The 24,836-nt window shown below is 32.1% G+C and overlaps 1 protein-coding gene across 3 annotated transcripts in view; it reads left to right on the top strand.

Annotated features, from left to right (window-relative positions):
- Positions 1 to 124: 124 nt before the first annotated feature.
- The window catches only part of ATP8B (ATPase phospholipid transporting 8B), a 77,102-nt gene continuing 52,390 nt past the window's right edge, over positions 125 to 24,836 (top strand). The window contains exons 1-3 of one of the 3 annotated variants that reach the window (XM_068766696.1): positions 125 to 264; positions 8,529 to 8,592; positions 22,118 to 22,406. In XM_068766696.1, coding sequence (XP_068622797.1) covers positions 22,373 to 22,406 — 34 coding nt within the window. In that variant the 5' untranslated portion in view covers positions 125 to 264; positions 8,529 to 8,592; positions 22,118 to 22,372. Of the gene's footprint in view, positions 265 to 8,528; positions 8,593 to 15,281; positions 15,490 to 22,117; positions 22,407 to 24,836 lie in introns of those variants that run through there. The other 2 variants (XM_068766697.1, XM_068766698.1) reach the window with 2 other exon arrangements.

The following is a 24,836-nucleotide window of genomic DNA, read 5'->3' as shown; positions in this document are numbered from 1 at the left end:
TTTTAATAATTTTCCTTTTTCAATAGTTTATGAAAAGGAGTTTGAATGAACGCTTCATTATTTCTCTCCGGCGAACACAGTTGTTCCATTTGTAATCTGTGTTGGGGAATTCTAACTGTTGCAACTTTTATTTAAATTGTCAACGTTGAGTGTCAGAAAATGCTAACAGTGGATTTACTTTGCGAATTTGCAAATAAAATAAAGTGAATATTTATCAAAGTGATTAATTGTGTTCGATAAAGATTTCCCGTAAACACATTACAAGTAAGTTATAAGGCTATTAGCAAACTTTTTTTCTCGCTTATGTCTAGCATAATTGTCAAAATTTGGGGACTTTCACTTTTATTAGGTATGAGTTCAACATAAACAAATTTGTATACGTAACCAATGATCTGCTGCGAATTTATTTTATTAAAGACATACAGCTATATTTATTTTTAAGTAACAACATGTTAGAAGCAAGCTAATGAGTACCAAATTCCTAACTTACATTTTTCGTTGTTAAAAATATTATACCAATAATATTTTAATTAAATACCTATTTAATTATTGTTGTTATAAAACATATATTAACGATATCATAAACAATCTATATAAATTTTAAATATATTTTATGTTGTTAAAAAATTTCTTCTTGAGTTACATTTAATTCATTTTACTTACCAGTTTCTTTTTTGTGAATTTACGTTATTTATACTATATGAACAGGATAAAGCTCGTGAATAAGTTTTAATATCTTATATCTTTGATTTCTTTTAATTATTTAACCGGAACTATATGTTGAATATTTGTAACTATTAATTATAATTAATATTGTATTTATAATAGTTATGGGCAAGTTAACATTAAATACATTGCTTAAGTAATATATCAGCAAGTCTTCTGCATTCCTTTAGATGAGCTAGCTAGATGAGCTCTGTAATAAACTTTAGAATATATATATGTATATATATATATATATATATATATATATATATCATAACTTACATTTTATATATTATAATTCCAAAATTTGTTTAAGTATTTTATAATTATTTTAAAATTATTGAATAGAAAACATGACAAAATAACAAGTTTTAAAACTGAATTAACAGTGACTGTACAAATTATATTGAATTTTTATCATTTATGTATGTGATCAGGCAAAATGGAAAAATACTTCAAACATTACTTTTAAAATGATGCCATTTTCATAAATTTCTTAGTTGATTTATAAGAATTTCAAGAGTAGTGAAAGTTATTTTATCTTTATATGCAATGTGTACCTGTAATTGTGTAACAGAAACTTTACAAGACTTCTTGTTAAGGCAGTTTTTGTTCTAATACTACTGATATATCTGGGAAAAATTACAAATTGCTTTTTCTTTTTTAATGTTTGCAAAACATGACATATTAGTAGATTTTTAATAAGTACAAGTTCATATCATAGCACATATTTTTGAGTGATTTAAGTATATTTGAATAAATTAATATTTTTATCCTCAAAGCCATTGATTTGATGTAGCTTAAATACAACTTATTGAACAAAAACATATGGAGGAAGTTTCATGGCATAAGTTTCCAATAGAAGATGTATCTATGTATAACCTGTATTACCAACCTATGTCTCAATTGGAAAATGCTTAAGCTAATAGCACTCTTTGAAGTTTTTAAAGTTTGGGCAACTATAATCAAGAGAACTATATTTACTATGGATTAGTCAACATACGCCATTGCCCATATATGACAACTCGAAGGCGATATATTCAGATGGCTGAGATTTACAGTGGCCTATACTTAAAGTTGCTATTCTATTGAGAAATGATTACTACTCAATATGATTTTGCAGTTAAAATCATATCACATAACTCTGTAACCACAAACATCTTATGTTATGTGTATAGATGAATCATAGTATTTACCATTAGCCTTGCTTGTTTCATATGTAATAATTATTAAAAAAAATATATGTATGAGACAAAAGTATTTATAGTGTATTCTATGAGACTGATACACTTTGATATTATCCTGGACATTCTTGAGTAAAAATAAACAATTGATGAAACTGGAGGGATTGTGGTCTTATAACAATCACTCCATCTGTCCTGTGCTGCCTGAACATAGTAAAGTGGTGTATAAAATGCATAAATTTCCCCACTTGTATAAAATACTATAATTCTATGGAAATCTATGTACCATATCTTAAGATAGAGCAGCAAGGTGAAGTCAAGGAAAAATGAGTATTATGAACGCCACCACCGTCACGGTGGACAGACGGAAGTGCGCTGCAGATTCTCAACTCCGTTTTACTGCACGCATTCCTAAGGCGCGGTACAGAGATTTCGGTAGCAAAATAATATATATAGTAATTGCCATTTACTTTATTTTTGTAGCTCGTTTAAAAATTTCTTTTGCGCTAAATAAAATTGTAGTGATGGTAGGCTGGTTGTTCAAATCCTCCAGATGCAGCGAGATGTGACGAAATCATGTTATATCTCAAACTGTTCACGGCTACGCTATAAGTTATGAGACAATGTTTTTGGTCTGGTTAAATGTGCAATGTGACATGTATGTGGCCTTAGCTATAGTGTTTCAGTTAAACGTTGTGTGGTCTCTATGATGCTTTTTGACGTTGTGTCGTTTCTTGCTTTTTCTCAACAGGTTTCCGCAACCAAGCGACACTGCGCTCATTTTGCGTCGTATATGTACACGACGCAAAATAATTACGACGTTTGGAACGTAGGGCCCTAATGTTTGGCTGGTTTACCGTAATAATCAGTAAGTTTACGATAAAAATATCAAACTCAACTAGGGAAAAGGGCTAATTAGGTATTTATTTTCTGTTACTAAAATCCAAATCATGTTTTAACATGAGGTCGGGAATTATAGGTAATTCGGGTGGGTGTAAAAATACTACCTATGATTTTTACCAATGCATCAATATTTAGAGGTCGTGATTAAGACGCAAGAGTTTGGGATCAACACATTGCATGCCATGTGTGGCGTATACGTCCCCCGTTGCTCTTTCCGTTCAGGCCATTTGCAGTTCTCATTGAAAAACAAAGGATTATTAAAATAATGAATTGTAGGGTCGAATATAGATAACTTCACATCACGTAAGCGCATACGTAATGTATGTTAAAATTTATAACTTTCCCGCTAATTATAATTTTGCAGTATTCAAAAAGTAAGTATGCGTCTTAAATGACTTTTTTAATTTTTAAAATGTGGGTTGTATACGCTCCAACGCGGCTTGCATGGAAAATCTTAAAAAATTGTCTTGGCAGGGAACGTTTTAATGGGATAATTTTGTTAAAGACTTACGGTGGCTGGTTGATGATAGAAGACCGGGCATGATGAAAGACACAAAGGGTGGTCCTATGTTCAGCTCTTGTTTTATATAAACAGGCAGAAAGTACGGATTTTTGAAACTTCCATTAGGTTGTGGATCGACTTTGTACTTATTTTAGTGATTCTTCTATCTCGCGTCATAATGTATGATTTCCACCGGAAATTATTTACTGGAGTTATATTTTGACATATGATATTTGAATTCATTAATGCCATTTTATAAACAGTATAAGTTATACTATATTATGTGTACATTGCATATATATGTATGACCGCAACGATCATACTGTCCTAAAATTTAGTTACATCTCACCGACCGAAGTAATTTGTATATATAAACTATACTTTTAGTTTAAAAAATATAATATGTATAAGTGAAACTCGCTCAATATTGACTTATTAACAATAAATTCAATATTACAATGAAGAGTAGTCTTAATAGAATTTTAGTTTTTATATTACACTATAAACTCTAAAAGAATTCCTTACACAATAACACTATACGCACTGGGCGCCTCGCCCGCCGTTTGTAAGCGATAGTAGTGATAGCGAACACTACTACCTTTTCCAAGATTACCCTAATTTAATATTTACTTGTAAAATTACCCTCACATTTTAATAGTTGTTAAAAAGTATAAAAATGTAATTGTGGTGTGATTTTTTCTTTTATTTTGAAATCATGTAATTTTCTTCGCCTAAAATTAAGCCTGATGTAGTAAAAAAAATTAAACAACCTTTTTAGAGTGACCACTTTATTGATATAATGTAGTACAGGGGTAGCCAAGCTCTTTGATAGTGTGTGCCCTTTTTAAATTTGGGAATTTTTAGTGAGCCGCAAGTAAATAAATGTTTACAAGGTATGCATAAAAGTTAATATCTATTTGATATTAATTTTTGTGAAGAAATTATATTTATTGAAAACTTAAACGTTTATAAAATTTATTTTTTATTAATTTATTTTTAAAGTGTATCAAAATTAAATGTCCAAAATCAAAGTCAGTTACTATATTACTGTCGATAGTTTTTTTTTAAAGTTTGGTGGCAGTACTCCTTCGTAATTCATGCAGATTTTGTATAAAAAGTTAATACTGAACGGTGTTTGAATTTTTCGAAAATATTAAAAATGTACCACAAAAATGATAAGAAAAATCGGGTACACTTGAGTACCAAGAGCCACAAATATTCTTTTAAAGAACCGCATGCGGCTCACGAGACGCAGGTTCTTAGAATAGTACTTACAAAATAATTTAAATTTAATGTACTAAAATAAATAATATATTTATATAAATTTACACCATATTTGTTGGATTAACTCCAGCAGACTTTTTGGATGTAAAGAAAAAGTTTTTTTTTTCTTATATTTTTCATGCAATTAACTTACCTCATACCATAACATAAATTTGGAAAATAAATTGCTGAGTTGATGAAATCAATCTTGAATTTTGTGCTTAGCAACACACTTTCATTTATACAGGTGTCAATTGAACATTAATTAATTCATTTATCTTATTTTATTGTGGTAGGTGGTATTGTTGTTAGACCGTGTAGGTAGGTATATTACCGCGACTTTTATTTCTTGCGATAAATATTAGCGCAATTATGATAGTATTTTGTTATAAATAACTCAAACGTACCACATCGGCACAAAGTTTATGTATTACAATATACTGTCTGGTTATGCATTAATAGCCCTGTCACTTACCACTAGGTGTTCGCACGAATCGTCTTATCAATTTACGGTAAGGAAATCCGCATTTAATTATAAGACTAAATTTTTCTGTCAAACGTAACTCATTACGTTTTTCGTATATGATAAGAATTTTATTTGTGTTTATTTTTCTGCTAGTAAGTTGAGATAAAAATTTTCTTTTTCAAAATGGGGTGTATGACATTGACGTCAAGACGGATTTAACAACTGTTCGGATGATCCGCGCACAGCTCACGAGCCGTGTGTGTTCCTAGTTCAGAGTTATTATTACGTAAGTTTGTCAAGCGTCATCTCAGGAGGGAGGCGCACGACGATTGAAAGGAGGTTGCATGTACCTGGCGAACCGAGACGTGAAGACGTTCATTTTTCCCTGACGTCGAGCATGTAGCGCGTATCGCAAAATCATGCTGGACACGGTTCTGGCCCATGGGCACGAGGGATTCTTGGAGTATCTACACAGGGTTAATCTCAACGAAAGTCTCTCGTGTACTTGTGACCAAGCGGTGGACCAGATTCTGGTATACGTAATCGTTTGCTGCCCGTATTTAGTTGTCAGAAAGCAGAGTGAGAGATACAGCTGGGAAGGAAGATGTAAGCAGCAGTATTGTCCCTCTGATGGGAAATGGCTATAGACGCCATATATTCTTACGCTGCTGCAAAACATTAATAAGAATACAATGCAGAGAACTAAAACGTAATGGTGTAAGAATTGTGGCGAAGGATGGGTGGTGATGCAAGGAAGTTTCATAAATAAAAGTTTGGGATGAAATGTGGAGAATGAAACAAGAGAAAATTTAACAAAAATTAAAAAAAAACGAAAATTATTAAATTTTTAAAGAAATCAAAAGTTCTGGTAGGGGTAACAATACAAAAAATAATGAAGAAAAAAAATATTAAGTAGTAAATGCCTCAGACCTAAAAAAGTGGCGAAAGAAGCTCAGCAGGACTGCCATATTTTTAGAATAATATAAAATTACATATTCAATTAACATTGAAATAGCCAGGAGGCGAACACATCTTTCTCTAGGTGTTATCTTCCATGAAGTCATTACAGTGTAGGAACCTTCGCACGAAAACATGATTTATTTAAAAAAGAAGAGCATTAACGGGTTCCTATTGTAATCACGTATAATTGCCTGGATATTGTACATTGTTTATCACACTTCCTGGGGAAATATTTCTGTGGACTAACACATTTTTATATACATGTTGAGAAATAATAAACAATATTTCGGTTACTTTAAACTTTTCTCTTAAAGACTTCACAAAGATTTATTATGGGATGAGATGTACGAAAAATCACACCGTCGAAAACTAAAGGATAAATGTAACATAAAACTAAATTTAATCTATTACTGTAACTATAAAAAATACATTCCTCTATCCGTAGAGATCGCCACGATCACCAGTCTTGCCTTACCCGTATCCATCGATTTACCGCGACCGTATAGTATATTTTACTATGCATTAAAGTATGTATAGTAAAAAAAATATGTATTTGTTCACCGTACATGAACGAAAGCTTTGCGTTTTTAATATATACCGTTATATATCATATTGTTATATTCGAAATACTTTGAAAAAGTTGGTATAGACAGTATATAATTTTAATTTTTGGAGTCGATTCGTTTGTCATTTATTTAATGTCATGGTTAATAACAGAGTTTGGAGCGTTCTTGAGAAACTTGAATTATTTTTAAATATTGATAGCGAACAGCTGATGGAGCTCTCACGGTGTGTACCAATAGCTTATTGAATTATTTATGACATAATTATTGCTCTTCACGCAGCGGCCTTGAACTAATTCGCAACGAAAATGTTTTTCATTGGTGTTTTAAAATTGTAAATAACGCGATTTTTGTAAGCTGATTATTTATTAGCTGCTGCAATTCAATAGGCATATGAACGTTTTTAACTCCCTGCTGTTCTATTTATACGGATGATCTAATTATTCAACCAATCAAATTATGCCCATATGACTGGCATATGACAACTGCCTGTAAAAGAATTCATAGTTGTTTGTTGAAAGAGGAATCTATTATTTAAAAAAAAAATTATAAATGTCATAGTACTTACAAAAATACATTGCCAATAAAATTGCCTATTCCAACTTTTCATACTATCAATTATATCAAAAACACATCTTTACTAAGGTTTTTTTAGGTATAAATGTAGTTAATACAATTTGCAAACGGGAAATATAATTTTCTATTAGTGGAATTTTCCATCCGTAATAATAGATTAAAATAATCATTCGATTGTTTTTTAAAGGACTTGAACAATTAGACTTATTACGTTATTCTAATGGCCCTTACGATTATTCAATATCGTAGATATTTTATCATTAAATATGGAATGCAATAATTACAAGCCCTATTAACAAAATACGGTATTTATTAGCTTTATTAACAAACGCCATCAAAGTACACCTGTTTTTATTTTGGTCCAGAACTTGTTGTTGCTTTAAATCTTATTATTCATGAAAGAATACTTATTGACAATTTTTTGGATTTGTTAAATGCAAGGAGTTTTCTTTACAATGTTTTACGGTTATTTGCTTATGTGGACCTTTTTTTCCTATTTATTTTTGATTGGTTATTAGGTGTCAAAGCTTTAACCCTTAATAGGGCAAAGGTAAAGGGGTGGATGTGTATAACATATAGCTCATTAGCTGTTAAGTAATGTATGACACACCCTATTCGAAAAATCAATGGTTACAGAAATAATCAATAACATAAAGATAATAGGAAAATAATAAGCTTTTTCAGAATTCTAATTACTATTATTAAAATTAATTATGGTTTATTGTCTGTCCCTGCAGATTGTACCGCCAGAAGGTACTGGCCTGTCGCATTACTATTAAAAGAAGAAATTAATATGTGTTTCCGTGTGACCTAATATACTGAATTGGTTATGACATCAAAGAGTTTCTGTCGCTTCACAAATGTCAAGGCAAGAACGACTGCTGGTCTAAATATGTTCGTGTGGCATATTTCTGGAAAAAGAATAGATATTTTTTTAGTTATCAGAGCTGGAGGTAGGGCCATTGTTGCTGTAGTCGAAATGTCAGGAGTGGTGCGTGACGTCACCACGCAGCGAAATGGCGCGGCATTTCACGGTGCGCCAACCACACCCCAGCCCACCCTAATCTTCGTCACGGCTTGTCCAAATCGTCCCTCGGGCCGCCCGCTGTGCCCCGACCTAATTCCGTTTTACTTTACTCGTTAATCTGACTATATGTTGTGGACAATAGGGTAAAGGGGTCGAGGTGACGAAGTACTTTGTTTGACTATTTGTGATAGCTGTGATTTCGATCCAACCATTTTTATCGATTTGCGCATGACTCTACAATACAAATAAAGCACATTGTTATTATTATAATTATTTTCGGTTTTGATTAATGTACTTTTTAAAAACACGCGTAAACAGTTTTCTTTTATAACTTAAACATTCTATGACGAAAGTCTCAATATGTGTTTTCATTTAACAGGTACGAAATGGCGATTTGGGTATCCATGTTGGTCGCCAATGTGGAAAACCGCGTTTAGCTTCAGGTTAGATTTTTTGTTCTTCTTTTACATTGACAAAGATGTGACCAGGAATTTGTAATTATTGCTGAAAACTCATTACATAGCGAAACTTTATACGTTTACACACATATATTTATATATATAAGATTCTGATTGTATCGGTCTGTATTCATTATGCCGTAACTTTGCTATAAAAAATAGTGTAAAGGTTGAACTATATGAGTGAAATATCAATGCGTATTGGGGTCATAAGTTCGGTGACTAGCCTGTCATTACATTAATTTAATGATTTTTGTTATAGTTTTCTAAAATACGCACATGAAAAAAAAAGGGAAAGAAACGTATTAAAAAGCTCAGGTTATTTTAATGTTGGTTTGGACTACCTGTTAGTTGTGTTGTTAGCCGTCAACCACACTGCTTTAAATGATATTGCTTTAAAAGACTCATTAATTATCATCATTCTCACTTTAGGCCGAGGACTGCCACTGCTAGATATAGGCCTTCCCCATTATATTGCCAAAAGGACCGGTTGGCCTGCATCTAGTAATATAGGCATATCATAAGATGCAGGCCGTCTTCCGACGACTAGTTCGTCTGTCCACCCTGCTGATGAATATCATATGCCGCGTTTGCTAGTCCGTGGTCTCCATTTCTTATTTAAGACTTACTCTTAATTTCATAGAAATTAATAAACAAACCACAAACAACAAAAGATGTATAATACATTTAATGACCTACTTGCAACAGAACTTATGACCTCAATAAGTGTGCCTATAGCCTTATGATGCCTGCGGATGTTTTAACTCTTACAACAACGTGAGTTTACTTAAGTGATAGCTGTGTCTATATCGGTGACGTGATAGACCGCATGCCGCTCCTAACTCAATCACATAAGCACGGGCTTGAGCTTTTAATGTACCTCAAAGTAGAACGCGGCCCTATAATATCTTTGCTAATGTAATATTTACTTTGTGTCCTGGTAATAAAGTTCAGACTCTTGTGATTATAGTTTGTGATCTATTTGTTACAAAATGCATTTTGATCTGTATTAGACTTGAGGAATAAACTCGGTTTAAAATTTCTCATTGATTATATATTTTTATTACGTATTTTAGAATAGAATTTTAATGCGTTAAAACTAACCTCAAACAGCTTCATACTAGCCATCTTCTTAACATAAGTTAAATATTCTCCGAAGGTTGCCTATTCTTCAAATGCGAAATCAATCTTTACATTATAAGGATGAAGAACAGTATTTTTTCTTATTGGAATATTAAAAACGCTCTCTGCCTGTTATAACAAGTCTTTTCGCTGTGAAAATCGACGATGGATTATCCGTATGTAAGGCTCGGTTATAAGCGTTTTATGGATGATTGTGGGCATATAGCTTGTTGACATAGATCAAGACGAATTTTTAATATACAGTCAGTCAAACCTGGGTGAACCTAAGTGAGAGCTCTCTCTTTCTTGTCGAGTTACAGGAGGAACCCGCCTTACTTATAGAGGTCCATATATGCATGAATATTTCTTTTCTAATACAAAGTAAATTTCAAGAAATATAAAAAACATAAAAGACACATTGATCATTTGACCGAAATTGAAGTCTCATGAAGTTTAAAAACGCTACGATAGCAAGAGAAAAATGTCTCTTATACCGTCATAGGTAACTTAGAGGTTGACCAATGAAAAGTGACTGTCACACAGGTTTTATGTTTCTCACTTATTTGCTTTATAAAAGTATTACTACGGGGCCTGTGAAATACTCTTATTAATAGATTCTTCTCGCTGTACATAGTTTACATGGAAAATCATTTTCATGTAAGGATTCGTGTTGAGTACATCTCTAGCCCAGCACAGAAAAATCCGTTCTGAGCGTCATTCGGCCGTTGTCTTCGAACGGTGGCTTAGCCGTGCTAAAGCTTGCACGTTCTAAAGGGTACAGTTCAGAAAACATTCCATGGAAAGCAAGGCTTATTTCCAGAACTACTCAAAGCACCACTGACTTATTTTTCTTTTAATTCACGCTTTAAATACAATCTGTAGATCATATTTACAAGTCCGAGGCTAATCCGACATTTACCTTTTTGTACAGATGTCGCTCCGAACTCTACTTCATCGTTGATTTGTTGTTAGCGATATAAAGGACGAATTAGTAACCTATTTAAATATTTACAATTTAAGTTTAGAACGAGCAAATTTTATAATTGTTACATTAAAACTAGCGTTGTTCGTAACATAGGAAGTTTGTTATGATTGTTTGAAATGTGGAGCCTAAACACTATTAAATTATAAAGCATGTTGGCCTTCTGCCAGATTGTTTCTTTTTATATTCTTCTCATTTACGGATTTGGGTTTTTATTACTTTTATGTGTCAATGTGTTTATTTATAGTCCTTATTGTTTTTCTCAAGCTTCTGAATAACACAAAAATGTTTGTTTTTAAATATTCACTTCTTACACGCAGGATGTTATTAGATTAGACTTTTTTTGTATATTTACCAAAAAATGGATAGCATATCTCGTTGGCTAGTAAAAACCAGTTACACAGGACAAAAGTCTTTTGAAAAGTGGAGACATGTTTTCTTAAATACAATTAAATCTGCCCGGCGAATATAATAGAATACCTTATATATCGTTAAATAACTACTGATAATTATATCAGTACATGCATTTAAACGTAACGTAAAGTTTGTTAGTTTTATAATGTTATAGATTCAAAGTGATCTCTAACATCGTGCAAAGTGTATACGTCGTAAAAACTTTAATTTTGACCGTGCACATGGTGTGGGCACGACAGCATGGTCCTGCCAGTGTTTGTAATAAATTATTGTTAGTCTAATCTATATTTAAGTTTAAACACCTATAGTCCAAAGTGTATATAAAATTAACGCTAAACTCATAAACTAGAGCGCCTAGAATAAAAACGTAATGACACATTATTCACTTATTCACATTTTTATCCACTTTAAATAATTTATATACATCATGAGAAAAGATCTTAAAAATCCCTTATAAGTACACGGACTCTTCCGCTCTATGAACTCAGCTCTGATGAAGCTGTAAAAGCCTTAGGGCTAACAGCATTGACTTCGAAAGAGAAAAAGTAAAAAGCTCAATTTGATAGAATCAAATTGAGCTCAACTATAATGACATTCGTCAAGTTAAATATGTAAGAGAGAAGAGACTACCAAGTGGGTTTTTTGTGATCTCTTTCACAAATATTCTTAACATAGTAAATAAAACAATTTTTTTTTTAATAATACTTACTCTTCTTTATTCTAATCTGTCTGTTTTAAATTCAATGAAATAATTGTAAATTAAAATCAATTTGCATCTAAAATCGTAATGCTGTTGTTACTATGTAAATTATAAATAAAATTTTAGAATAAACAGAAATATATTTTACTAAATAATGGTGCCGAAGTCACATTTACTTAGATTGGATAGGTCTCCCATGTTTGATATATATCATGTAGCACTTCAATACAAAACTTTTGGTGATTATTGAATCCGAAGTAACCAAATTTCTTTTTTTTTTAATTAGTCTGGTCTCGAATTTAGAGTGTTAAAGACGGCTAACAGTTTGTAACCGCAGGTTCGAACCCCGAGAGGCGCAAACTTAATGTTATTTATAACAAAAAAGGAAAACATTATTAACATTCGTATAAAAATACTGTGGGCAAAAATTTATAAAGGTCTTCGTAGTGGATAACCTTTCTTATTCTTAGAGAAGAAAGATATTACAAAGCATAATAAACAACGTTTTTTGATAAATTTTCTGTTACAGAAATATAATAAAATTAGTCATTTACAAAATAAACATCGCAAATACAGACCGTTGGAAGTTTTTTTTTTCCAAGGAGAAGAAAATAATTAAAGATATTTATTGTATGAGTCATATAGATATACTTATAAAGCTTATACACATTTACCAATAATATCTATGATGTTAACTGGATAGCTCGTCAAATGAAAACTAATGTTTGAACTAATATGTGAGGTAAACGCTGTGGACTGATGTAATATATAATTTGTCAATTGTTGTATAATAAGAAAATAAATTAATAAGAAAATTAATTATACTTAAAATCGTTTAATTATTACAAATTAATTTAATAAATAAATACTCATATCTTCATATGTTTATTACAAAAATCTTATTTAGTTTAGGTATAGATACATATTTTTGAACATCAGAAAAAAATTTACGAAAGTTATTTGCCTTTGGAATATCCGACGAGGCGCTTTCATGGACGCTTTCAGTTATGATTTCAACTTACATACGGTCGGAATCCCATAGTAGTTCATGTCGTGGAAATGAAACAAGGCCGTTGTACTAACATTAATTAAACGCTATTCAAATGATTGTACCTCATAAAACTTATAATCAAATTACATACATGTTAGTCCCATCGGGTTACACTGCCTTTTGTGGGTGTAATTTCACAAAATCCATTCTTGATAATTTTTAATACTCAGAAAGAATATTCTGGTCATGTTTAATACCAATAAAGCTATTGTTTTAAAATATGCATCTTTTTGATGAAAGCCTCTTCAACACGCTTGTGGGAACGCATTACATAAAATCCTTTCTTATCTGACTACTACTCGACGTAAGGAATATTCCTTCCATATCTCCATTCTTTGAGCCTTATGGTTCCAGATTTTGTATAATGTAAGTGCGTTTTTTTAATATAACAATATTTGGTTTCGTTTTATGTTGTAGTTGTTAGATAATTATAACAAATAAGGACTTATGGAATAAGCTTTTACTACTTTTAGATCGACAGAGCTATTTTTTATTATAATATCATCGTCATTTAAGCTATAGTACGCATCCTGTTAATCATAGCCTGCCCATAGATCTCTCATCTAGAACTGGTTGAAAGCGGCCTGCATCCATCATCTTCTGAAGACCTTAAAAAGTTCGTCTGTATATCATGTAGGTAGACTTTTTACGCTGCGCTTACCGGCCCGTGGTTTTCACTCCAGAACTTTAAAGCTATCTGTTTAGCGTCCTATATCTTGTCCACTTTTCAATCCGCTGAGCCATGTCGATTATTTTTATTCGTGTACAGATTTACTCGTTAAAACAGGTTTAGGTCAAATACATTGTACCGATTGTCAGTGGTATTAAAAGATTTGCGGGGTATAAAATAGGTTTCATTAAATGTATCCATACTAAAAGAGGTTAAAGCAAAATTCAAGCTGGAAAAGCTGGAAAGTCCGATGGTCTCGGACATTGTAAGAATATTAAATGCGTTAAATATTTTACGGTTATCGCACTGTGACGCACCGATGTCGCCTCCGTACGGACGTATATACTAAACGCTTTTTGCGCAAGAGCATACGTACTTAAAGCGATGCGCGCGGTACACGTGCACTAAGTTTGCACCGAGACATTCTTATAAGGAGCTTAGGTTTATAGCGGTGGAATGTAATTTTAATTGCTCTACTGATTGCTAGGTATTATTTAATTGATAATCGTTTTATACTTACACTTATTGTATACCTTTATTTATTCATCCGATGATTTCAATTTTTAAATGTATTATTTTTAGGAGATCGGTAAACGTTTTTTCATAATAAATTTATTCATCGATTATTTGCTTTAAACTTACAATAAAATATATAAATTAACTATGAACAGCAAATAACCATTTGTAAAATAAACTGCCAAATAACTAAAAATTACTTTTTAATTAACTTGTAATATATAGGCTACATTTTTTCCAAATGCATTTTATCATAACAATGTTATAATTTAGTAACAAATTACATTATTTGCGTTAAATAATAGTTTCGATTTTGTATACCAGGTTTAAAGATTGTATGGTTTAAAATTTTCATTAACATTTAAAAAAAGTTGTTTAAGAATGATCTTTATTAATAGAACTACTTTTCTGTATAAATTAAATATATAATTATTGATTATTAATTTTTACATAATTCAATTCCGGCCTTATGTGTTTACTGTGTTTTGAATAACAATTTAGATTCTTCTTTGTCTGTATTGATTAATGGAATTTATTCTATCAAAGCTAAAAAAACGGTGACTTTTAAATATTATTTTAACGACATCCAAACAAATTGTAGTTTGAACGTTAAATTTATTTGTCAGATTTAGAAAATTTATTAACAATAACAAACTTAAAGTGTGTTTAAATGTGGCCAATATCGTGATGATCGAGTTTTGCATACATAATTATGTAACATGTATTGTTTAACTCTATTATATTTTTACTATTTTAGTAGAGATTACGGTTCCATCCACGTTGGTGACTAGTTTTTAAAATGGATTTGAACATGTTTTACATCGTAAGAAGTTATTTTTTTCCCAATACTAGGACAGTTTAGTTAAAACTAAAAGAACAGAGAGAAATAAAATCACTTTTGTAGAGAGGGTTTGTCCATTTACGCCCTAGTTGATTTAGGGAGTGGGTCGGTGTATTAACGGTAGGTGTATGAAATTAAAACCAGGCAAAGGTTTTTAAGTAACAACATCTTTCAAGTTAAGACTAAAAAGTTATGAATACGTAATATTTTTAAACAGTGTACTACAAATATATAGCTGTGCATAGACGCCAATGAAAGTAGGAATATGGTGGGCGGTGCTACAACTCCCACTCACCTTGAAGTTTTCCTTAACATACTACGTTAAACTGCGATATCAAAACAGTGTATTGGATTCGTCGTCTTGAAGCGCACGTCGGGGCCGCTCCGGTTTTAGCTTTTTGACATACGCAAACACAAATATGTGTTGATTATTAAAAAGCAGTAATTCTTGCTTTAAAAAGTGTTTAACAAGTGTCTTTTTATGACAAGTGTGATAATAATCCTTTAAATATTAAATTTTATTCTGTGTGGTGACGTGATTTAGCGCTTTTCGGATTGTTCAAGACTTGCCTAGTTGATTTATGATGTAAGTCTGTGACTAAAAATGCTTTTTTTTTAATTTAAAATTTCCTTTTTGTCGAACCTTTTGAAATATAAAATGACAACAGGTTTTTTTTAATAATCATATTTGTTTTATTTAAATGTTAGTTGACATGAGTCATTTGCTAAAAAGAATTTCTGGTGGGTGTGTCAAATTAGTCATTTTAAATTCTTTTAAAAAAAGTTTATTAAAAAGTTTGACTAAAAGATTTTTGTTTATCTTTGGAGTTGCTTGATTTTAAAATTATATTATCGATAAGTTAGCGGAGCGAGCTTTTCTTTTAAAATAATGTAACACTAAATTATGAAATGTTTAAAAACACAATGAGATTTACATTTAAGACGCGAGAAAATCATGTATTCGCGATATAATCTTATTATCCGTTTTTATAATACTTTACAGTTTTACTTTACCTTGAGCGGCCATGTTGTGATTTTATTTATAAATTTTGCTAGGATGCAACCGTAACGGTTATAGGTCATGTAAACAATTTATAACGTATTTACAATTTAGTGTCATCGAGCAGTCGCGAATATATTTATTTAAATAAATATTATGTACACGCCATGTTTCGGCTACTAACCCGGGTCTATAAATTAAATTATACATTTATTAAAAAATGATAATTTAATGTTAATTAAGAATAAATTCAGATTATTGCACCTTCAGCTTGAGCGTTTTTTTCCAACTGTGTGGACATTTACTGTTCTATTTAATAAAGCTATAATTATTAACAAAGGCTCAGTTCTCTGCTGATTTAAAATGAATCTAATCGTTGATTAGCTGAAGTATTTAAATATCTATTTACATTATGTAATTATTGGGAATATACAAAACCTGTTTGTTGTGCGAATGAAACGGCTGTGGAAAAACAATGGCGGCTTTGTAATCAATGTTAAATAGCGACGAAGCATGTAATATTGTGGTTCATCGGACCTATGAACATCTAAACTACATTAGAAGACGTGTAGGGTTGGAATTTGTAAAAATGTGATATTAATTGAAAATTAATGTTTGAACGCCTTTCCGGTGGGTTTAGAACAGTTATCAAACACCGTGTATGCCCGATCACATAGTACGATTCTGAGATTGAAGATCTTATACAGGGGATATATATGTGATGTGTAGCTGATGTGGCTGCAAAAATAACTTCTTCTCTCTCACTTAAACATTTTATATCTACAACCAATCATCCTGTAGAAGTACCACCTGATAGCGTTCAGAAATATTACAAAATCAAAACGTCGTCAGGAGATCGAACTAGTGCTAAAATAATATTATCTATACGTATACTACATTAATTAAACAATTTTAATAAAAGCTTTGTTAGAAAGCATTTAGAAAATTAGTTGTCGTTACACGTTACGCCTAAAACAATTGACCTAAATGTATTTGCCATGTGAAAAATGTGCCTTTAATACGCGCAGATTGAATCTCATGGCCATGGTGATGTCAGCATTAACTCATAGGTTTGTTCTTGGGTGCCATCGTCGAGAGAAACGATGTAAAATTAGTACTGATGTAATGTGGTTTTACTAGGCCTATGGATCTTTGGTCAAGGAAAATATTTTTGTATTGTGTAATTAAGGAGGTTTATTTGAGAAAAAAATGATTATTGGTTAGCAATATTTTGTAATAAATATTGCTTACCAATAATCATATTTTTCTGCAGTAGTTTATTTTCCGGTGAGGCCATAACAATAAAAATACAAATGTTTAAATACAAATTTCAATTTATTACGTATTGTTTATACTCTCTTCTTTTTTAATATAAAGAACGTTTGGTTAGAAGTGTATGATGTGTATAGCTCGTTTGTTGTAAATTAATATATTGTACACCTTATACGAAATTATTGGTTTTTGAAATAATAAATACGGTATTAAAATACAGTAAAAAACTGCTTTCAAAATGCAAATAAAATGGAAGAAATATGGATAAAGTGCTTTAAATGTAACCAATGCCAAAACTATTTTAATTTCTTTTATAAAATTTAAAAGTAGATTTCTTACGTTCACTCTTCTGCAAATAAAACCAGCTATAACTAATACGGTATTTTCTACGGGGTAATTGCATGAATTTGGTATATAGCTCATTCGCTGTGAATTAATGTATGGTACACCCTAAAAATCAATGTTTTCACAAATAATATCAAATATCATAATAATATATAAAGGAAAAGCGATTTCAAAATTTGGACAATATATATTAAAATTATTTATTGTTTACTATCAATCCCTCTATACTTTGTACTACCAGGCGGTACTGGTCTGTTGCATTCCAGGAGAGAAAATAAATTTTCTCAGTGTTCGGACATAGGTATAGAATTCTCAAAGCTTTTTACTGACAAATAAGCCATAGATTCACCCCTTTAAGGCTTTCACCTTGTATATAGTTTTCAATAAAAAGGGTGGCTGTCATGCGGTAGCGGAGTCGTTAAAAACACTTGTTAAAATAAGTTTAATAATGCCGCCTTGGTCATATATGTCAGGACAAATTAATAATTTTACAAATATTGGCGTTCGATAAAATAAATATAAAAAGTTTTGTATTGTTCTAGGAACAGGACATTATTAACTAAAATTTTCCATGAGTTGTTTTGTACGGATAAGTTAATGTAAATCACGAGTGATTGTAACTAAAGGTTACAGTGATGAACTTTATAGTGTAAATTTTATTTTAGTTAGTTCATATTTTTAAGCTATCGTGCATGTTCTTTTAGTTACATGAAAGTGTAATCAAGTTAATCCATTTCTGCGTAAGCACGATGCTGTTTAGTGGTTAATCCCATTATATGACTCAGTATTTTCAGGTGACTTTTCTGGCTTTAAAATTTTAATTCGTTTTGTAAAGCGTGACACAAAAGTTACACATTCATCTTTAAATTAATAGTGACCAAAAACCTTTATTAATAGTGAAGGCCTATATTACTAAACGTTGTCGTTGTCGCCTTTTCAGCCCATAGCTATCCCCTGCACTGCATAGGCCTCTCCCGAAAATATCTATGTTTGGATACAAACAATCGCCAAGCTTGGCAGGCAGGTTTGGATTTTATTTATCATGCATCTTTAAGTTTATAGTATTCCAATACCTAATATTTGTAAGAAAGTACATACGAAAAAGATACGAAGGGCTAAAATACTATATCCCTCTATATTATGTAAATTTGTATATGTATCAAACTTTTTACGTATTAATATCTGTGTACTTACAATATTCTATAGAAAATGGTTGATTTCGAAATGGACATCAGAGTTGTGTTATGTTTTTTTGTACAGATAACCGATACATCGATTTACAATGTTTTATTTTAAGCACGCGGAGAGCTTGCACGCAGAGGCTCTCACGACGTCGGCTTTCAAGCCTATAGACTGTAAATCATAAGCATCTGCCAAAGACATTTATGGGGGTTACACCATAATCGCCACGCTTAGCAGGCGAGTTACAGACCGCAGTGTGATATTATGGTATGCAGAAGATGCTGTTCCCCACCGTTTAGGAATCTTGTTTGTAAACAGTGACAATACTATGTAGTTAATGCACAAAGTTATATACAAGTACAAATAATTTATTAAGAAAATTTGTTTCAGATTTCCATAATGTGAAAAATGAGAATGAGTTTTAAGAAGAATAAGTTTTAAATGTTGATTTATTCAATTTAATGTTTTTAATGTTTATTAATTTACTCCGTTTTATATGCTAGCAATTATTTAATGTTTTATAATCGATGAAAAAATTTGGACTAAAACATTTTAAGTTTCGATTCTTGTTTTAAATGTTCACTTGACAAAACTTACTACAGATAAAGACACGGATATTTACAAGGTGATTATTTCTAGGCGTCAAAGCTTTGAAGCTGCAGCTGTGAGGCTAAAATTAATAATTATTGGATACATGTCCGTCCATGCAGAATTTGTACTGCCGGAATTTATTTATCTGTTGCATTCCAATAAAAATTAAATATTTCAGAGTCATTATACAGGTTTATTGTAAATGGATGTATATGTATTAAGGCTTTTAGCTGTCAAATGAGCTATACATTCACCCCTTTGAAGCTTTTATACCAATGACCAATTACCCTGTAAAAGTGTAATTGCGATATTAGACCGTTACGCGTAAGTGGAGCTGTATTAATCTGACCAATCCCGTGATGACTAACGGAGGGCATTATTCAATGTTTACAGGATTAATAGGCAATGCTGTTTAACCTATGATGTGCCACTTTCTGTTTCAACATCAGAATTTTGTTTAAATGATCTAAATACACGAGGATCGTAAGAATGGGATTTGTTTTTATGAGATTGGGACAATTTCAAATACTTTGTTAAGAAACTGATTTTTTTTTTTTTACGTCCGATTTATACGTATTCTCCTCAGCGGACGCACTATATCGATTTTTGAGCCGATCGATACAAACACAAGAACAGTAATAGAGGCGACCCGTTACTTTAGTAATTACGATTTTCCGAAATTTTTGTCCACCATAATGCTAATTAGAACACGATTTCTGTAAATTGCGCCACAAATCATAAAGGTAAAATTTAGAATTATGATAATTTTTGATTCATTAATATTATTAAGATGCTGTATTTACTTTGTTGATTAGCATACATAAAAATTAAGACTATTAAAAATAAACTACAAAACTGAGCCTCAATGAAAAGTTTACCGTCGCTTATCCATTGTGAAAGCTTTCTTCGGGATTTATCTAGGAAACCGGATGGGAAATGAGGAGATCTATCGACGAACAAAAGCAACCGGCATAGCCCGGCGGATGAACAAGTTGTAGTGGCAGTGCGCAAGCCACATAATAAACAGAACGGATAGCCGCTTGGCCCATGAAAATCTACGGAAGAGATCTATGTCCAGCAGTCGATGTTCTACATCCAAAATAACGATGAAACCACAAGCTCCACGCTTCAGATTTGCTTCGGAAAAAATAAACAGTACATACCGACCAAAACAAATTACTCATAGTAATGATAAGTAATATAAAAATTCAGCAATAAAGCCACCAGGGAGCGTCTAGAAAATTTAATATGCGTAAAAATAAAGCTTTATGTTACCCATTACATTAGCATCTCCACTAATGCGAATGAATCTATGTCAAGGTTTATTGAATAGATAAATAATTTAAAAGGGTTTGGAAATGACATGATTATACTTAATACGCAAGCAAGCCAGTTAGGATAGCTTGCTTAATTGGGAATCGTCTTAATATGACAACAAAACATCATCTTTACCATTACATCAACCTGTAGATATCTACAAGGCATAGGCCTCCGCCAGAGACTAGTTTTGCTCTGGTGGCATCCAGCGATTTCCCGCGACTGACTATATGGTCAGTTCAGCTAATGGTGGCCTTTACCCACGTTGCCTCTACCGGCACGTCATCTGAGAACCTTTCGGCCCCAACGCCCGTCGTTTGTACTACCGATGTGCATCAATAGCCATTACTGTACTAAATTTAGCATTAAATTGATTTTCAATTTAATTTTGATAAATAATTTTTAATAAATTTTATATATCTCGGGTAAAATATATGTTAACAAATTAATAAATGTTTACACGATAGTTGCTCTGTGAATGTGTCTCAACGTTGTTGATAGGCTCTCATTGTCAACGCTCGACACGCGTATCAAGCACCGCATCTCAATTCCGCCAATCTATTTTAATTGTCTCATTAGGAGTGTTATTTGTGGGCTTCTGTCATATGGAAAAAATCTTGTTGTATTAACATTTTTTCTGTTTCTTTTTGCCTTTCGTATAGAATGTATTCAAGTTATATGATAGTTTCTACTAAAGTTATTTTTAAGATATTTTATTCACATCGTTTATAATGTACAGAAATAATATGAGTACATAATAATAAATATTTCCAGTTGCATGGGTTGTGCTTTTATTACTTTCCGTAGCAAATTCATGAACAAGTCCACAATTACCTGCTAAAGGTTAATTCTGTTATAGCCGCACCACTCATTCAAATAAAAACGTGAATAAGTATTTTTGCAGTCATTATCTTATTTCTAGTGTTTAAAAATAAAGTGTTAAAAAATTGTTATGTCCGTTTTTATGATGCAAATATATTTTAATTTATCATTAATTAAATACAAAATTACTTTAAATTAAATATAGAAACAGAATGTATTATAGTTATACCCTAGTGAATAGACCCTCCGCCAGGTGGGTCGACGACATAAATAAGATTGTGGGCAAGATCGGTCATCGTGGCGAACATTTGAGGAGGCCTACGACCTGCAACGGGCGTCTATCGGCTGATATGACGATGTGCATTAGAATTTACTTTTTAGTGCCACATCAATTATTATGTCCTTTTCAGGTACAGGGGGAATTTTGTGAATATTCGTTTAGAATAATTCTTACCTGTCTGTAGTTTTTAAACTTACGTATAAAGCACGTGTTGTGTAAAACAATGTTTTGCGATGTTCACCAAAATGGAGCACCAAAGGTCAAATTTTAAATGTTAACTTAGGCACCTAATTAATATAAAATTAGAATGCTTTCAAGGTGGTTTTCTAATCTTGTTTGTCTACTCGTTACTCGTTCCATTATCACTTGATTCATTGAATAGTAATTAGAATTATGTTGTTACAGGGAAGAGAAGTGGAAAGTGGGTCCGCAGGATGCCGATCGCACCGCGCGGCCCTCCGCCCGTATCGATACCGCCGTACCGCCAGCGATTCCGTAGAAGACCTATTTTGACCCGCAAGTGCCCTTAGATAGAATAGTGTAATCTTTTTTACGCCACTTTTACACCGACCTAATTAAATTTAAGTAGTTACGTATAGTACGCACAGTGGTAGTGTTAAGTATTCGCGAGCGCGCGTGTGAGCCGATGGTGCGGCCGACATGGGAAAGTCCTCGGCGAGAACACATGGTCAAGGTGAGTCAATTTTCTAACCTGTATCAATTCTCTATTAGACGTCGGTGCCGTGAAGGTCGATCGAACGCTTTACTATCATTTAATCGTTTCTTTTAGCGGTGCCCTACTAATACTAAGTTAAATAATGATTTATGCTTTAAATTTCAATACAAATCATTTTTTAAAACGATTAGCAGGCCCATTAGTCGTATGAAACTAACAACTTGTTTCCTTGATATTATAAAAAAAAACCATGTAATGCGGTATACTGACACGAGTCTAATTCTTTTTAAGTCCATAACTTATGCTGTCGACGGGGCTTGAAATCTGTGACGGTCTATTCTAAAACTGATTCACGAAAACATAAAATAGCACTATACAACTAAAGCGTCTTATAACACTACACTATTTTTCAATTTTGATTGTTTGTATTTTAGTTTAAAGCGTATTAAAATAGCTATCATATGATTTATATGATTGTGTTTCTGCGTATATTACGTGTTTTACAATATGTTTATCGTCACGAAAGATTAGATTAGATGTAATTCTTCCGATTGTTCATCAACAATAATTTATCGTAAAAATTGTTGGTAAGAATGTTTAAAATATTTACTTCTTACCGTGTTAAAGGACTTGATTAAATCCCTGCCCCTGAGTTTGCGTGGAAACATGTGGTGGATATATTAGAGTATATTTTTCAGTTATTAGGCCGTAAAATAATTCCTAAGTATTATAAAATTTTAATATTCTATTGAAATCTTTCAGAAAATTCTTGTAGCAATCTTACTGTCACAACTGGTAACACCAGTTAGGTAGGTATTTATTTTGGTTATTATTCACCTTATATTTTTTGCGATTAACACTAGTTGTACAAAAGTTACCATTTGGATTCATTTCAGTCATGATAGTAACTCTTACTAAAAGTAAAAATCAACCGATCGTCATATATATTTATATGTCAATTCTAGAAATGTATTTATAAGAAATAACACGTGTTCTAATAGGTTTGTTTAAATAAAAAATATTGTTATAATATTTCATTATAGTAACTGATGGTGAACAATACAGCTATTGATCTTATTTTAATAACCAATACAGCTTGAATTAAAAATAATCTTTAAATAAATAAATTATGGATATTTTTTACTTTTATTTAAAATCTGAATAATACGTTTTGAGTTTTGATATTCATATAGGCTCAAAACTAAATTTGATTTGTAGCATAGACTATGTAATTGATCAATGAAAATACTTAAAACCTTAAGTGACTTTTTTTTTGCTATTTATTTATATAACCGAGTATTAGAACTTTTGTAAAACGTAATAAGTACTGACTTCTCGCGCCTTCGGAAGTGATTGCATAAGCAATGTTTCTTAAGAGGGTGGATGTCGTAGCAAATGACCAAAAATAACCGTTTGAAGTAAATTGACGTCTGCGATTCTTGCGAAATTGAAACATTTTTGTGGCTTGGAATGGTGAATGGTTCACCTACGAAAAAGATCCAAGCGCTGCAAGACGACTTACAAAATTGCCAAGCCTGGATTTGCAACAAAGGAAGTTTTACTAAGTGTTTGATTGAATTGAAAAAGAAACCCCCGCTATGAGTAGTTCCCTATCGGTCTAATCACTTAATTCGGACTTACCTTCCTATTTTCTCCACAAGATTAGATTAAAGCAGGCAATCGATAAGAAATGTCCAGAATTGGCAGGTGTTGTGTTATCAAGACAGGGTCAAGCTGCACAGATCTTTAAGAACACGCAAAGAAGCTTCTAGAGCTTCGTTGGGAGGTTATACCCCAAGTCCTGCCACCAGGCAATTGTCATTTTCTCAAGCATTTCTTATTTTTATTTATCGTAAATCTTTGTTTACATTTTCTTTCAATAGCGACGAATGACGCTCAGAACTTTTAACTTCCATTGTAATTTTTCTCGAATTACGCTTATGATTCACGTCCTGCAAATTTGTCTGGATTTGGTTACCATTAGGTGTAAACAATGGCTGAGGTCTTAACTGTTCAATTGCGGAAGAATAACAGAGTCAATAAATAATAATTTGTCGTTCTCTGACGCACCAACGTTCCGTCAACTGTAAGGTTCGAAACCAAAAATAAAGATGCAAGGATTCTTTGTCTTGAAATGAGATCGCAGAGTACGTTCATTGATAATAATTTACTTTCAAGACTTATAAAGAGTTTTATCATCATAATAATTCCAGTCGTAGTATGCTCTGCTGTACCAGGTGGATGCGCCCTGCATACAGCGTCTGCCGACGATCTTAAGACAGTTTTCTGTTCACCTGTACGTAGACTTTCTGCATTACGCTTGCCGTTCTGTAGTTTCCACCCCAGGATCATAGGGATCTAGCGGCCATCTGTTTTGCGCTTAAGTGTGTAATGTACTCGTCTATCAAACTAATTTGATTTGGAATTTGGAATCGAACTTTAGAATTA

Source organism: Battus philenor, unplaced genomic scaffold, assembly GCF_028537555.1.
Source record: "Battus philenor isolate CCGP_79_NKW_IND1 unplaced genomic scaffold, ilBatPhil1.0.hap1 SCAF_21, whole genome shotgun sequence".
In the NCBI taxonomy this organism is placed as follows: Eukaryota; Metazoa; Arthropoda; class Insecta; order Lepidoptera; family Papilionidae; genus Battus; species Battus philenor.
This window is presented reverse-complemented; position numbering and strand designations above follow the sequence as displayed.